This window comes from Typha latifolia, chromosome 5, assembly GCF_019914945.1.
Source record: "Typha latifolia isolate L0001 chromosome 5, TyphaL0001v2, whole genome shotgun sequence".
NCBI classification, from domain to species: Eukaryota; Viridiplantae; Streptophyta; class Magnoliopsida; order Poales; family Typhaceae; genus Typha; species Typha latifolia.
In genome coordinates this window covers 14,984,581-15,000,684 of record NC_133090.1, presented here as the reverse complement: position 1 = coordinate 15,000,684, position 16,104 = coordinate 14,984,581, and the positions used below count along the sequence as shown (strand labels likewise).

At 37.5% G+C, this 16,104-nt stretch overlaps 3 protein-coding genes across 4 annotated transcripts; 1 reads left to right on the top strand and 2 right to left on the bottom strand.

The window, feature by feature from the left end:
- Window positions 1–905: 905 nt before the first annotated feature.
- Window positions 906–4,928, bottom strand: LOC140789782 (serine/threonine-protein kinase 52-like). Of its 2 annotated transcripts, none has more exons than XM_073139614.1 (6): window positions 4,437–4,928; window positions 3,499–3,620; window positions 2,605–2,801; window positions 2,231–2,405; window positions 1,426–1,560; window positions 906–1,342 (listed from the first exon to the last, which is right to left on the bottom strand). In XM_073139614.1, the coding sequence occupies exons 1-6, from the start codon at window positions 4,687–4,689 to the stop codon at window positions 1,133–1,135; spliced, it is 1,092 nt and encodes a 363-aa protein (XP_072995715.1). In that variant the 5' UTR covers window positions 4,690–4,928; the 3' UTR covers window positions 906–1,132. The 2 variants fall into 2 exon arrangements, with proteins under 2 accessions (XP_072995715.1, XP_072995714.1); XM_073139613.1 differs by having other exon boundaries at window positions 4,422–4,834.
- A 1,277-nt stretch (window positions 4,929–6,205) lies between these two features.
- LOC140788718 (uncharacterized) lies at window positions 6,206–9,687 on the top strand. Its single transcript, XM_073138120.1, has 9 exons — window positions 6,206–6,508; window positions 6,615–6,670; window positions 6,956–7,058; window positions 7,623–7,720; window positions 7,869–7,999; window positions 8,108–8,216; window positions 8,423–8,614; window positions 8,693–8,829; window positions 9,037–9,687. Exons 1-9 carry the CDS (start codon window positions 6,358–6,360, stop codon window positions 9,311–9,313), a joined length of 1,254 nt encoding a protein of 417 aa, XP_072994221.1. The 5' UTR covers window positions 6,206–6,357; the 3' UTR covers window positions 9,314–9,687.
- Window positions 9,688–10,124: 437 nt separating this feature from the next.
- Window positions 10,125–16,036, bottom strand: LOC140788719 (protein NUCLEAR FUSION DEFECTIVE 6, mitochondrial). The gene is made up of 4 exons (XM_073138121.1): window positions 15,700–16,036; window positions 11,960–12,281; window positions 11,392–11,510; window positions 10,125–10,448 (listed from the first exon to the last, which is right to left on the bottom strand). The coding sequence occupies exons 2-4, from the start codon at window positions 12,109–12,111 to the stop codon at window positions 10,429–10,431; spliced, it is 291 nt and encodes a 96-aa protein (XP_072994222.1). The 5' UTR covers window positions 12,112–12,281; window positions 15,700–16,036; the 3' UTR covers window positions 10,125–10,428.
- Between the last annotated feature and the right edge of the window lie 68 nt (window positions 16,037–16,104).

Here is a 16,104-nt window from a genome sequence, read left to right as displayed (position 1 = left end):
ATAAAGCCGTACGAAGCGGTGATTGGGTGCTTGGAGGATAGGGAGGGGGTCGTGAGGCTACTCTGTATGTCCAGGTGGAAGGAATGGTGGGACATGACGTGGCTGTCCTACGATAGGGCTGACGGGAAGTGGAGGTGGGTCCCGGTGGCGGATTTTGGTGCCAAGGGGCTCGACATGGCTGGGATCGCCCTCGCGGCCTCGCCTCCTCGTTCCCCAGTCCTTGGCTTCCCACGAGTGGGCCACGACACGTGGCAAATTAGACTTTTTTATGTTTTGTTTTTGTTTTTTGATTAGTCAACAATTGATGGGCAAAAATATGAAAGCAGATATTAACGTTGTGATTACTTATTTCTAAATTATAATTTTAATTTAAAAATAGATAATATTTGTACAGGTATATTGTTCTAAAATTATCTTATTTATATATATACTCTTCTAAAATTTATATTTACATGTAAGATTATTAACAAATTCTTTTGCATGTAGACCCTTAATTTTTTTTATTTACATATATATTCTTTTATATTTCATATTTATATTTATATATATACCGTTCATATCATTTTTTGAAAATTGATTATCTTAGTAATTTATCAAGTAAAATACATATACCTCTTAATTGAGAGTATTATATATATATATATATATATAAAGCATATAGATATTTTTTATAATTAAATTATATAAATGTAAACTAATAAGAGATAAATGTAAGCAATTGAAACACAATCGAAGATATATAATTTGATAACAGATAGAAATAGAGAATCTCTCCTATAAAAATTAAATTTAAATTATCTAGTATTAAATAATATCTCCTATAATTAAAGTACAATCAATCTGTATTCCTAAGAAAAAAATCATAATGGAATAAAAGAACATATAACCCGAGGGTTATGTGCACGTAATCTAATCTTCTTGACTTTTTTATATAAAATGTAGTGTTGGAAATGATACCGCGTATAGAAGCTGGTTATTATGACTGTTAAATTAGAATTACAAATTTTAGAGGGGTATTGAAGTATTTGCCTAAAAAACAAAAATGAAAGCAAAAGCTTTACACCACAGAAGAAGTAAGCTCTGTTAACCAGCATTACACTTACTTATTTCTCTATTAACCAGAACCACTACATCAAGGCCCTCGGCGCTTACCGAAGCACCAAAGACATCCTTGGGGCTGATCAAGTGGTATCATACCTCCCCCCTTAGATGTGTCAATTGCCTCCAACATGGCCACCACCTCATCCATCTCTGGCCGCCTATCAGCATTGGCATCCCAGCATCTCTTCATCACATTCGCCAGCGAGCTTGGACAACAGCGAGGTATATCTGGCCTCAAGTTCTGCAATTTTAGGAGCTGGATAGTAGAGCATTCTTCTTGCTAGTAATGATCATGAGCAAATATGACAGAAGAAATTGTTATACCTGCCGAACAACTGCTGATGTAACCTCCGAGAAGCTTAGATCAGGATACGGCATATCGCAGCAGTATATCTCCCATAAGCAAATTCCAAAGCTATAGACATCACATTTCCTGTTGTAAGGATTGCCATTGAGAACCTGCAATTAGTTCAGATGCAGAATCACTGGTAACCAGAACTTTAGAATCCAGAGAATGTAATAGTTCCATAATTTAAAGTTTCACTGGTGTTCTATTATATATGTATATATATGTGCTACCAAGATATGCAGATGCAAAGCTTACTGTCACAAATTCACTATATATCTATGTTAGTATCTCCTTTTATATCATCTCCAGCACTCCCCAGCCTCCACCATTGAACTTACCAATTCACTCTCCAATTGCTGGTTCTCAACTTCTTTGTAACACAAATATTAGATTATATAAAGACAATCTTCTTTACCTTAACTTACCATTGAACTTACAAATTCACTCTCCAATTGGTGGTTCTTTACTTCTGTGCAACACACATATGAGATTATATAAAGGCAATCTTCTTTACCTTGACCTCTAAGGCATACCATCATTTATTGTCCAAAGTTTTGAATAAAGTAAATCAAAATAAAAGAACAGATTCGAAATACAAAAAACTGCATCCCTGGGTTACATCACTACATGTTACCAGAGCTTAACGGATGTGCAAGATCAGGATGGTAAAAGGAAATCAGGAGACAATCAGCATTGAAATCAGATACGCAGTGATCGTTAGCCTGCATGATTAATTCCAGTTGCAAAGTGCCGAGAAAAGAAGGGCAAGAAGTGTCGTACCTCAGGTGCCATGTAACCAAGGGTTCCTGTTTCACCAGTCATATCATTGGGATTTTGAGCCTCAACTCGAGCAACACCAAAATCGGCAATTTTAACAGTTCTCGCTTTATCCAGAAGCATATTTTCTGTTTTCACATCACGGTGCACTATCTTCTTTGAATGAAGATAATTCAATCTACAGAAACAAGTAGCAAGTTTTCATTTTCCAGCTAACAAGGAGGACTTGTAAGGCCAAAAGCTAGAAAAGTACAAATACACATTCATTTAGTCCCCTATGTGCAAGACAACCCAAATAAAATAATAAAATCAATTGGAGAAGAAAAGAGTGAGAAAACAGGTAATGGTTCATTAAATGCAGAGATGATGATACTCACCCTCTTGCAAGATCAAGGGCCAGTTGAACAACAACTTTGTAGGCTAGCTTTCTTCTCCGGTTTTTTATAAGAAATGTTTTCAGTGCACCTCCAGGAAGGTACTCAACCACAACACAACAAACATTAGTTGGCATGCCAATATATCCATTCTCTGTTTGTATATTTAAATCTCTTGCGCCCATTGTAGCCCCTATAAACTGTTATTGAACAGATACAAACTAACATTAGGTTTTCCATTTAGGAGTAAATAGAAGTATAGTACTTGACTATGAGGATTTTATCAAAAGAATATGAAAAACTTGACTATGAGGATACAAGCACACATTAGAAATATAAGGTCAGTACTAATTTCTCATTCAATTGTAAAGCTAGGGAAAAAAACTTTATGCCCTTCTGCAAGGCGCTGACTGCATTCAATTAAACTAAATTGGGTCACCAAACCAGAAGACTTGAGTAAGATTTTCGAAAATAAAGTCTTTGATAAAAGTATAAAGCATATCTTTGAAAACACATCGAACTAGGATCATGCAACTTAAAAGTGGACTCTCAAATCCCTCCAAACATGCAAGTAATCTAGAAGGATTAAGATGATAGCATCTGATTGTAGGTAAGCCCTGATGCCGTATATCATCTTGTCAAGTGGAAGTCATTGATGTAATATAACTGTTTCCACGTTCAAGATGAAAAAAAAAACACAAACTTCCAAGTACTTGACCAGTGGCTTAGATGCAGTTTCCTACACAAAATGCTGTGCAGTTGATCCTTATTGCAGGCATCATCAATAAAAAAGAACGCGGTGATGCAGATTCACAGAATACATATTTAACAAAATCATGACTAAGCAAGTCAATGATCAAATAGAGTTGCTGAGAAGTAGACGAACATATGCAATACCTTAGTGACATTGGGATGATCAAGCTTATGCCAAACAGCAACCTCCTGAGAAAAAGCTGCCCTTAGTGCATCAATTTCGGCTTCTCTCCTGTTACCCTCTTCCCCCCACTCAAGCAACTTCACTGAAAGAAGAAAGTTCCACTTTGAGTACAATATTGCAACCAATGTGTTGTTCAATAACAAGCTCTGTAAGGTATTAACGAGTATGATCTTATGCTTAAATGGAGATGATTTAGAGAGCACTCTAAGATATGTTAAACACCAAACCAGTAAAGAAGGTCCAGTCTTAACTATCATCATAATCTAAACTGAAGAATTTCTTATTCTAAATTACGTTGTGCCACAGAGTTCAATTATCTTAATCTGACTTATTTCTAACACTACCCTCAAGGTATCACAAGACAAGCATCATCATCAAACAGTGGCTTTCTGGGATCACATGAAAGTTCCAAAAGAATACATATCCAACAAAAGTCACGGAGTGCATCTGGTTATATGAAAGCTATAACATAGAAAGAGAAAGGGCCCCAACTGGAGTCCCAAAAAGAAGCAATTCTCAAATATTGACCACATTTCATCTTGATTCTGGAATATCGTTATGTAGAAATACACAAAATATTTCTACAAAATAGTCAATCAGGAACTCGTAGAGGATTTATTTCCAGGAGACATGAAACCAACGCAACATCAACTATGTGCAATCTAAAATCAAAACTTGCATAAGTAGAACTAAAATGTTAAATGCGCGAAGGATAATAGAAGAAGTTAACCTCAAACAACTCAAAATTGGAACTTTTCTTGCTCTGGGGAAGGAAACTTCAATTGGGTATCTCAAAATAATAAAAACAAGAAAGAAAGCTTCGTCAAGATAACATATGGGCATTGCAATTGATCCAAAAAGTTATAAAGAACACGAATAACACCTACTCCAGTCCCACCTGCCACGTCCTGGCCATCGTAGACTCCTCTGTGGACTGTCCCAAAAGTGCCTCTTGCAATGACCCCTTTGATGATTAATTTAGAGGGTTCAATCTCCCAGTCCTCCCTCTCTCTCCCCCTGCTTCCACTCCTCGCCTCCTCTTTCTTCTTCTCCGCCGTCCGTGCTCGACTGAGGTGCCTTTCTAGTTGCTCGTCAAGGCTCTTTAGATCGATTTGGTCTGCCCTCACAAACCCATCTCCGGTTTCCTTCATCCTCTCTCCTTTGATTTGGGGAAGCAACAAGGGAAGAAGTAATCAAAAAGACTACTTTTTTTCTTCTGCTCGTCGCGTTGCTTCTCTACTCTTCTTCTTCTTTCTCCGCTGCTATTTTTCGTCGGACAATTATATTTTCATGTGACCACATGGGTTGCCCATGGCGACGTATGTCGCTGACCCACTTGGGTTCTTATCCCTTTTTCGATTGAATCCCTCTATTTTTCCTTAATCGTTTCTTCTTCCCTTCCTATTAGTGCATCTTTTCCACAAAGGATAAGATACTGTGGTCACGGCTTCGATCGGCTTTTGCCTTTTACCCCACGGCCCAGGATTCTTAGTTTCTTGTTACAAAAGTGCGCATATAACACCCCCCCCACACCCACCCCACCTTAATTTACATTTTAAACCCTATACTTTTAACATTTGCAAATGGCACCTTACCATTTTTTTTTTTATTTTAGCTATAATTCGACTTCCTTTCTTGTCCATTAAAATTTGGTAACGTAACCAATGGTTTCTTTCTTATTATCTTATGAAAGAACTTCCACGGTTAGATAGACTAGAAAAGAAGAGAATCTCTCTTAACTCACAGATGTAAGTGCAAGCTCGCCAACTGGAAGACAAAACTTCTCTCCCACACTGGCACACTAGTGCTCATCAAATTCTCTTTCATTTCGATGTATGTTCATGCTTTCTGTACCTCTTCTCAAAGTCTCTTCTTGCCAAATCACAACCTCAATTGTTTCATCAATCCTTGACCTCCCTGGCACCACTACTACTAAGCTCTGACCAGGACGAGCCCTATAGGTTTTGTATGGGTGTTGGGTGCTTAGAAATTAGGATAGTTAAAGAATATGGCAAACTATGGGTGTTTAGAGATTGTCTTGCTCTTATCAAGGCAGTCACTGGTGTTTCTTCTGGCATAAATTGGGCTATTGATCCAATAACCGGAATGCCAACCTTAAGATGTCTTACGTGAGAAGGTGTAGTATTGTTGTTGTTCAAAATTTAGTCAGACTAGTTATTTAAAAATATAACTCTGCTATATTATTTGGACTAATCCGTCAAAATCTGTAATGTGTACCAATCAATCAATCAATCAATCAATGAAGTGGCTACGGACTTTTCCTTTTAAAATTAGAAAAATTTCTTTGGTATACATCCTGGATGGAGAAGAGTTGGATTTATTGCACACCAATAATTGAATATGTGCATGGGGATGTTCTATCGTTATCTAGGGGAGGTTTGTTTGTAGATGTTTCAATCTTTGAAACTACTGCTGAAGTTAAATTATATGTTCGACTAATATATTGTCCTTTTCTCTATAAAATTATTTCATAAGAGGATATTTTCTTAGGAGAGCAACCTAGCACATCGATTGACGAGGACTTTTATAAAAATAAAAGAAAGGAACGTATAAAAGATTTTTTTTACTGTAATTTAGTGAATATAGAGGGGCTAATATATAAATGTGCAGATAGCTCAAAAATCATGGGGACGAACCCGTGAATCCGGATGCCGCGAATGCGGTAGACCGGTTCGAATACGCGAGATAAACCAAACTCGGTTCTCTTCGCCCGACGACCCAAAAGAGATAAAACCGGGAGAAAATAGAAGAAATCCGAACACCACTTCCAAATCCTCTTCACGGCTTCAACTCTTCTAATGGCGCTTCCTCTGATTCGATGGAGCGCTTCGTCTCTCACAACTCTTGGTTTTGCTTCTTCCAACCCTCGCCTCGCTGTCGCTCGCTTATCTTCCTCATCCGGATTCCGCCGTCGCCCACTTCGCCCCTCGGCGAATCGTTGTGAGATGGGTACTCTTGGGAACCCTCAGTTCGAAGCCCTTTGGTTTATTTGATTCTGTGATGTGATTTCTTTCTTTCGTTTTTTTGTTGTTAACGTTTGGATCTTTGGTTTAAGGTAATACTGCCGACGCGAAGGTTCTGCTGAAGGAGATGGACTTCCCTGAGCTTGAAGTAAGAATAACTTTCGCCTATTCCTTGACTAATTCTAATTCGTTTGGAATAGTTTTTTGAGCGTGTACTTGTATTGACTTTGATGTATACTGCGGTATGCGTTAAAGCTATTATCTTGCAAAATCTGAAGGCATTTTTCAACTCAAATACTTGTTCTTAGTTTAGATGAAGTTGTCCTAGCTTATTATGTAATGTAGAAGAGGCGAAAATGCATAGGTTACATATTGTAGAACTTGAGAGTTCTTGGTCTTCATTTCTGACATTAGGCAGAACTAATTTCAACAGAAATGGGTTCAATCGCATGGATTTAGGTCGGGGCAGGCCTTGATGCTGTGGAAGTGCCTGTATGGGAACAATGTCTGGGCTCATAGTCACGATGAATTGGCAGGTATATGCCTATCAGTTTTGTAACAAGCTGCCGCTTTGCCCTTTTCTTGCAAGAACCTTTGCAATTTTACTTTTTACTAGTTTTAAGAAGATAATATATGATAAAGCAACGTAGACTGGACAAAATTTAGGTTAAGAGATTCGGAGATAATTTTCTAATGGAGCACCAAGCAACAGGTAGCCATTATAAACATATAAATATAGTCTTGGTTCTAGGATGCAGTATTGGGTTTTGGGTTTTCTTTTATGACCTTAAACTTGCTAAAGTAGGAAAAGGTAAATGGTTTATGTATTTTCAATGTTAACATGGTAGACTATTTTCAGGATATGAAATGGTTTACGTATTTTCAATGTTAAATTGGTTTTTACATCTGAACTCTGAAAGTAGTGACTTACGCCATTGTATAGACCTAATTCTCTTGTAAAACTGTTCAGTTTATTTACCCTTACCACTTGACGTTGCTTTCCTAGGTTTGAAGCCTACTTGTTTGCTTGTTGTCTCATCAGTACATTCAAGTTTACTAGCATAAATAGTTGTTACTCTAAATGCTCTAAACTTCTGCAGGTTTAAATAAGGAATTTAGGAAAATGTTAAGTGAAAATGCTTCTCTCAAGGCATTAACAGTGAAAGATATTCTAACTGCATCAGATGGAACTCGAAAGGTACATTTCCTTGATCTTTAGTTTTTATTTTGTTTTATTTTGTTTTGCTTGCAGTCAAAGAAGCTTGTAAAACGAATCCCAGTTTTTCTTAGCTGATTATCTTAAGTTCCTCAGAATATTCTGACTGATGAAACACAGGAGGTTGCAGATTTTATTTGCTTTGGGAGATGAATCAGTGATAGAGACTGTTGTGATACCTTGCGATAGGGGGAGGACCACTGTCTGTGTCTCAAGTCAAGTGGGTTGTGCCATGAATTGTCAGTTTTGTTACACTGGGAGGCATGCCTACCTTCTCAAAACCTACTTCTCTTTTGGCTTTTTTGTTCATGCTGCTGATTTTATCTGTCTACGCTGGTTGGTTGTTGAGTAGTCTGGATAATCTTACAGGATGGGGTTGAGGAAGCATTTATCAACAGCTGAGATAGTTGAACAGGCTGTCTTTGCTCGCCGATTGTTCTCAAGTGAATTTGGATCAATCTCAAACGTAGTATTTATGGTAAGCATGATTTGTTTATTATAAATAATTAAAAGGATGTATATCCTGATAGGACTGATTCGTATTAGTGATGTCTACTTTCTTGTCCAGGAATGAGACCATCTTTCCAATTAGCTTTCTGCTTGTATTTTATGTTAGTTTGACCAGCATTGCTAGATTTTTTTCGCTGTATCTCTCACTATTTCCTTTCCCTATTCTCACTCCAGGGCATGGGTGAACCGCTACACAACATAGAGAATGTGATACGGGCTGCAGCTATAATGGTTGATGAGCAAGGCCTTCAGTTTAGTCCTCGTAAGGTGACTGTCTCAACAAGTGGACTTGTTCCTCAGTTAAAACGCTTCCTTCGAGAGTCGAACTGTGCACTGGCTGTGAGTCTGAATGCCACTACTGATGAGGTGATCGTGTATGTGATTTAAGAAATCAATTCCCTAGAATAACTTGTGTGCAATTTATTGAGCCAACTTTGTATGCAGGTAAGGAATTGGATTATGCCTATCAACCGGAAGTACAATCTCAGTCTGCTTCTAGAGACATTAAGGGAGGAGCTACGCCTCAAGCATAAGTATAAAGTGTTTTTTGAATATGTGATGCTTGCTGGGGTAAATGATAGGTATTATCACTTATCATTGCTATCACAATTTTCTTTGGGCAATGCTAGCAGTAGTTTGTTATTCATTTTATACTTGCTCAATAAAATGAATGACAGTATTATTTGGTTTCCCATAATTTTGTATTGATCACATAGTCACCACTTCTTAAAGGTAATATTCTTATTTCTTTTCCCTGATATCTTTTAATTGATTCACCAACATAACAGCATTGACGATGCAAAGAGACTCATAAAACTCGTTCAAGGGATTCCTTGCAAGATCAATCTCATCTCATTCAATCCTCATTCTGGATCTCAATTCAAGCCCACATCTGACGAGAAGATGATTGAGTTCCGCAACATTCTGGCTGAAGCTGGAGTTGTTGTTTTCTTGCGACCCAGCCGTGGGGATGATCAGATGGCTGCATGTGGTCAGCTTGGGGAACCTGGAGAATTTCGGCTACCTCTGCTTCGTGTTCCTGAACAGTTTCAAATGGCTTTGTGACATCAGTAGATGCCAACTTTTATTCCTAGAGGCTTCTTATGGAGCATATTAGGATCCACAGAAGCAATACTAAACTTTACAAAGCAGACATGAAGATGACAAGCAAATCTGCAGAAAGCTTCAAGCAGCTGAATTAGAATCCATATAACTTCCTCAATGTTGCGTTTGGTTGCAGCTCCACAATTTGTGTCAGTAGCTTAGACATCTGGTTCATTGGGTTCCTTTGGCTGTAGTGAGTGCTGAAGACCTCTTAGGTGAATTGTTATTTCTGGTCACTTTGGTTGATCATTGTTTCTTGTCTGCTAACATGTTTGCTGTATTGACAAGTCCGGATTGTGAAATAGTTTCAGTGTCCTTTTCTCATTTTAACTCAACTTTGCACTTGTGCTGGTTCCATGCCCATCTAGTGATATGCATAGACAGTTATGTCTGCATGACTGCATGTATGAATTCCTTCATTATCTGACAATGATTATGGCTTAGTATTTGAGCATATGTTGGATAATGACACTGACTGTAGAACTTGAGCCATGATACAATTGGCGTCCAGGTACCATGGGTTAAAAGAACTTGTTGATTTTATTAAGATATTGCATCGATTCAGGCAAAAATACAAGCTAAAAGTTCTTGAAAGATTATCATGATCAAATACCTGAAATCATGTGAATAGCATGGGTGTTAAATTTATATATGGAATGTAATTCTCATGCCATATTCTCAAGCAGAAACCCATAAGTAACCAGGTAACAGCTAAGTTTTAAAATTTAACAATCACTGAGAAAGTGTCTTTTAGCTCATTGATTCAAATTCATAGTCAAAGATGATATGGCATTGCATCCCTTAATTGTACAGAGTACCATCTGGTATTTGACAAGATGAGCATAACTAGAGCTCACATAGTGGCATAGTGTGAAAAGTTAAGCCACATTATCAATTCAGAAAAGAGATAAACAGATACAGAGGTGAGCTTAACCAGCTCTCGCAGAAGTTGAAAGTTAAGCACATCAGCCACTTTGTTTAGAAAATGAAATTGGAGGAAAATGATAGGACAGGAAAAATCCTGAAATCTTGAAAAGAAGAAAAGTGGAAGTCTGCAGTGCTCCAATATACTTCTGCTATAGAGGAGTTGCGAATCCTACAAGATATCACCAATCAAATCAATAAACTTTAAATTCACTAAATATAAGAGTGATAACACTCAAAATTGAGTGAACAAGAATATATTTGTTATATGGGGTGTGCATAAGATTTCAACTTAAGACTAGAAGTAGATAGATTAACTCAACAGAAATAGTGGCAAATACGTCAGTAAGTACCAAAATAGGAAAGGCTTGCTGACCGTTTAGGTCTAAAAGATAAATTGCATTCGGTATGATATCCATACAGTACAACTCACATGAGACACAGTTATTGTATTGGCTACTGGTTAAAAAAATGCATATAATACATTAGCGAAACAAGGGCATATTTCATTCTCAGGAATGCTAAGTTACAGGTGAATATAAAGATTGAACTTTATGTAGAGAATTCTTTTTCCCTGTCAGCAATATGTTACACAGTCTTCAATCCAACTATTTGGGGAAGCATATTACAAGATCTATTTTCTCCATTCATCTATCATTAAACTTCCTAAGGATCTATTTGCTTAGTTTTCTTATGTTAGTGTCCTGTAGGTATAATTAGTCATGCATATCAGGGAAGCATATTACAAGATCACAAAAGGGAATTAACTTTTAAGATTTAAATGAAACTATAGCATTTCCAAATTTATATGCTTTCACTGACTAAACATGTCCTCTTCACTTAACAATTCTAAAGAAAGCAACACAAAATGGTCAATTGTTATCAAATACTGAAGTGTTGAAAACTTGCAAAGAACATATAGACCTCTTTCAATCAACAGCATTACTGATATGTGTGAAGATGACTTTGCAAATTGTTGTGGTTGAGTAAAGGACACAATGTACACTACACCGTAACCATATTAAGGATGAACATGAACACTAGTGCCCATTCGAAATCCAAAGAAATTCAAAAAGCAAGTTCCCAAATCCAAAAAATGGAGAAGGGAGTATTACCTTCTGAAAGCCAAGCCCAACTTCCGGGCTTCAGAGAGAGCATTGAAGTGAGCAATGCTGAAGCAGTAACACTGTGCAGTGGCATCAAAGACTGGGAACAACCCAACTCGACGGGAAGCCTAAAAATTCCAACAAAGAAGGGCAGATCATATAAAAGTAAATGTATATAACAATTGTCACGACATACTTAAGGTCCCCACCTGCGTATCTATGGTACTCATGTATTCTATAGTACTATGCGGATTCCTAAAATATCGAAACGGATCATAAAGGACATAAAAAATGCCAAAAAAAAAAGATTATCAAAAGGGCTTGTTCCAAAAAGCTAGCACAGGCAACAAACGGAGGAGTAAATCACATCAACAAAGATCACAGATGTGAAAAAATGATTTTTTTTTATAAATACATATCAGCAATAATAACAACCAAGAATAAAAATCACGACTTTGATTGTAAAAGCTATAGATCATTAAGCACGAAGACAATGGATACCAAAAAACCAATCAAAATTTCAAATGGATATCTTGAAAACTAGAAAAATTAAAATGGGGATAGAGATGGCTTATACCTAGAGATCGCTACGGGACGCCTCCGGAGAAAGAATCGAGCAGGAGACGAAGTAGACGTAGAAGTAAACGACTTGGAGTTCTCCGCAAAGAAACTTGACGAAGAAGAGCGGAACGTCAGAAGAGCTCTTCGGGCGCCGCCCATGGCCGCCATCTTTAACCCTTGAAACTTATTCCCCTCCCTCTCGAACGCTATAAACCTCTCTGGCTCTCTCCCGAGTCCCGATCGCTGTTATGATACTCCGCCGGAACAATATCATAAACCCCTAATTGGGCTCGGTTAAGGGCTCATATATGCCAAGTCTCCTACAACATTTACTGGGCCTGGCCCAATACAAATACAAGATAATACATTATAGTAAGTATATATTAACCCCTCTCCCTTGAGCTCTTTTTCCCATATGGAAATAAAACCTCAAATTAACCTGGCCTTTTCCAAACACTAAGCATGCATGTGAGCAATGTCTCTATGTGGCTGTTCAAAACTAACTACAAGTTAATTAAGGAGAGAACCTAGTAGAAGAGATGATGTGAGTTGCAAACTAAATAAGCAGCCATATATATCCTCTCCAAAATGAATGCATGAGCTCCAAGCTACGGTTACCATTTAGGCTCCAAGAGAGATGCTACCCCACACGCTTACCACCCTAAGAATGTGCGTGACATTGGCTTGTATTTTTCGCTGTTCCAAAGAGCAACCTCACTGGCTGTTATAATACCCTACACCCCAGTGGTCACCCAAGGTGCAAAAGCCCACGGAGAATAAAACGATTTGCCTGGTTTTTGGCCTGTGTGTACAAAGAAAAATATACTTGGTGGGCACTTGTCAAGCTTTTGGAGATGAGAAAAGTGGTAAGTAGTTTGAAGTCATAAGCGTCATGTTGTTGTAAATTTGGCCCCATGCATGGCTGAGCTGCTAACTGAGAGGTAGAGAAGGGAATGAAGTGATCAGTGAAAAGAGCAAAAGACCCAGTTACAATCTTTAGTGGGCAAGAAGATTGACAAGAGAAAAAACAAGGAGGGCTCACATGTCAAACATGAGGACAGTAGGGGAAAAACAAAAAGTTCTACAACATTCTCCTGGAAGGCATCTCACCCCTTCTTTTGCATGTCTGAAGCTTTTGGGTACTCTCCTGAGTCCTGACAGAGTTAGAGTTACCCCCATCTTCTCTCATATATGATCAAAAGCCACATGAACTATGCTGTTCTTGGTGAGATGATATCTTACATGAGGAATACAAAGATGGGTAAAAGATCGGATTGCTTATTGAACTGGGTGCGCTTAAGAAAAATACATTCCAAGTGTGTTTCAATTTTTCTCTTCCAACTGTGTGTGTTATTTGTATCCTGGGTGTTAGAATGAGACCATGGCCAGACCCCAGAAAGAGTTGATCTATAGGATTGATTGATTGACTGATTGATTTGCCATTAATTCTACAGTATAGAGTTCTCCTATATTCCAGGGGGCGTATAAGCTTATATCCCTATATAGAAAACAAACTATGGGTATTGCAGTTTTATTCTCTATAAATAAATCACAATGTCATAGATTCCATTTGTCAAGATAATAACGAAATAATGGAATAAGAAATCCTAATTTGATTTGCATTGCCAAAAAGTCCTGATGATTGCTGACATCAATTCACAAAGAATATGATTTAAGATAGCCATACAAGCAAAGAGTAGAGGAAATTATTGCATAATTCATTTCTAACGTCTTATTGGGACTATAATAGAGTTTAATGGTAAGTTGGAATAAATCATATGGGCAGATGAAGTTTGCTAGGCCACGCACAATCCTATCACGAGCAACGCTACGCCAACATATATACCCTTTATAATAAGTTTGTAAAGGGTTCCTAACTAAGCAACTATTATAAAATCAAACTTTATTATTTAGTCTAAGTCACATCCTTTCTCCTTGCCTTGTTTTTTTCTCCTCTGTAGTATCGGAGATATCACCTAGTTACAGCTCCGTATTTTAAAATTAATGCTACATTTTTTTTTACTACCACAGATCCAGACATTCTCAAAAGTTCAAAACAGCCAGGTTTTAAGCAACTAACATGCGGTTTAGGTAGCAGAATAAGATCAGCATTTATATCGCCTTTATATATATATATAGTTAAGACCTCCTAGTAGTATATATAAGAGGTATATTACTTGGTGTGACGATAAAAACTTATCTTATATATCTCAGTCGGCAGAAGTGCAATATTAAAGTCAAAAGCATGCATATATATATATAGTATATAAAAGTATATATAAGTATATATATATATAGAGAGAGAGAGAGACCTTGTGAGGTGCTACAGTAGATTGATCCCACTAGTAGTAGGCTTAGTCTAGTGGCTGGCATTGGTTCCGGCGAAGAGAGAAGAATACAAAGAAAGAGACTGAATCCTTTTCAACGCGTTTTCAAGCTTTTGGGACTCGTCCATACTTGGGATAACGGATGCCTTACCAGTGCCAGGAACGCGTTTCTCACTACGGCTATCTAATTTGCTGGGTCCCAATAAAACTAAATAGCCAATTAAAGCTCCCTCTCTATCTTTTTCCTTTAATTGGCTTTCTCTTCCTACAACTTCCTCATAGTAAAGTTTAAGATATAGCTTAATATTCTTTGAATACTTCACAATTTTAACATAGTTTTATGCTCATGTGGTTGGTGAAAATGAGCGATCACACGGCTCGAATCAATTGTTTATGATCTGCCTAATCTCTTCAATATGTGAACATGGGATTGACTACACGCAATGTCACAAGAGTAGGATCCAACAGTGTGAAAACAATATTAAAAAGATTGTAGGGAAGAGTGTCAACCGTGTGATCTTTGTGGTCCGAGAGTCAAAGTTCTCTCTGACCGACAAGCTTCATGTGATTCAGAAAACGATTCTCTTGTGCCTGAGACCAAACAAATCTAACTCGCTGGCTCACTCACTCACTCACTCACTCACTCACTCATTCGCTCAACTACTCTCTATATTTCTCGTTCTAAAACAACATTGGGAATCGAGCATAAAATATATGGTTGGATAAGTTGTGTATAGTCCTCTAAATGTCAGGACTACTTCTAATTTGTGTCGGTTGTTCCCTGATTACCCAAACGCCTACTTCTACTACTAAGATGCAGGACGAACTGTTACGAAGTAGTTGACCCAAAATGTTTGATCCCTTGCAAACAGTGGAATTTGCCAACTATTTTCTTTTCTTGGGTATAATTATAATGTAAATTAGTTGCAGTAGTATCCAAAGTATATATATAATAATGTCTGCAAATATGGGTCAGTTACTTAAACTTGACGAAGTAAAGAGAGACAAAACTTTTGGATTTGCAGCAAAAAGAAGTTCTGCAACTTTTTTTTTTTTTTTTTTTGTTGCAACAAGTCAAATCAAAAGGAAGACTATGTTACTGTCTTATTTAGACCATCCTTAAGGGAGGCTGGCTATCCTGTGGATAATGTAAATTGGTGAGAGTGAAACCTATGACAATGAAACCTATACTGTCTTCAATCCTTCCTAATTGCTATTTACTCATAACTAGCCAAATCCAGAAGGTCAATTTTGTTAAATATTATACACATGCTTGATGACACTGACTACCTAATTTAGAAGGATTATTTAGTAGCACTACAAAGATGCTGGCAATCAAAGAAAGAATATTGTCATCATCAATGCAATAATTAAAACAAGACAGAATCTAGAATTAATTAAGAGAATTAAATATGTAAAAAAAAATTACCTGAAATAAAAGAGAAGAGGCATCTACGTCAAGAGAAGCCCAAATTCTATGAGTGGTAGTATATCCTTGCTGCTAAGCCGAAGTGGGCCCAGATGATGGAGAGACGCAATCACTAGTCACTACAATGGGGCGGGGCCGCGGGGGGGGAGTAGAAAGAGCCAGACGGTGGTTGGTGGTCACGGAGGATCGCACTCTTCCGCAGCGAATCTTATCTCGTTTTCTAAAACACAAAACACAAAACACAAAACACAAAACCAAACAAAAATCTAATTAAACTTTTTAACAAAAGTTACAATTGTCACGTGACAACTAACAAAGGAATTGCTCCAAAATACTTACCGACCTCGCACAAAAGGTTCGGATTAACTGCATAAAAGATATACGGTTTGTGGTTTATGTAACGGA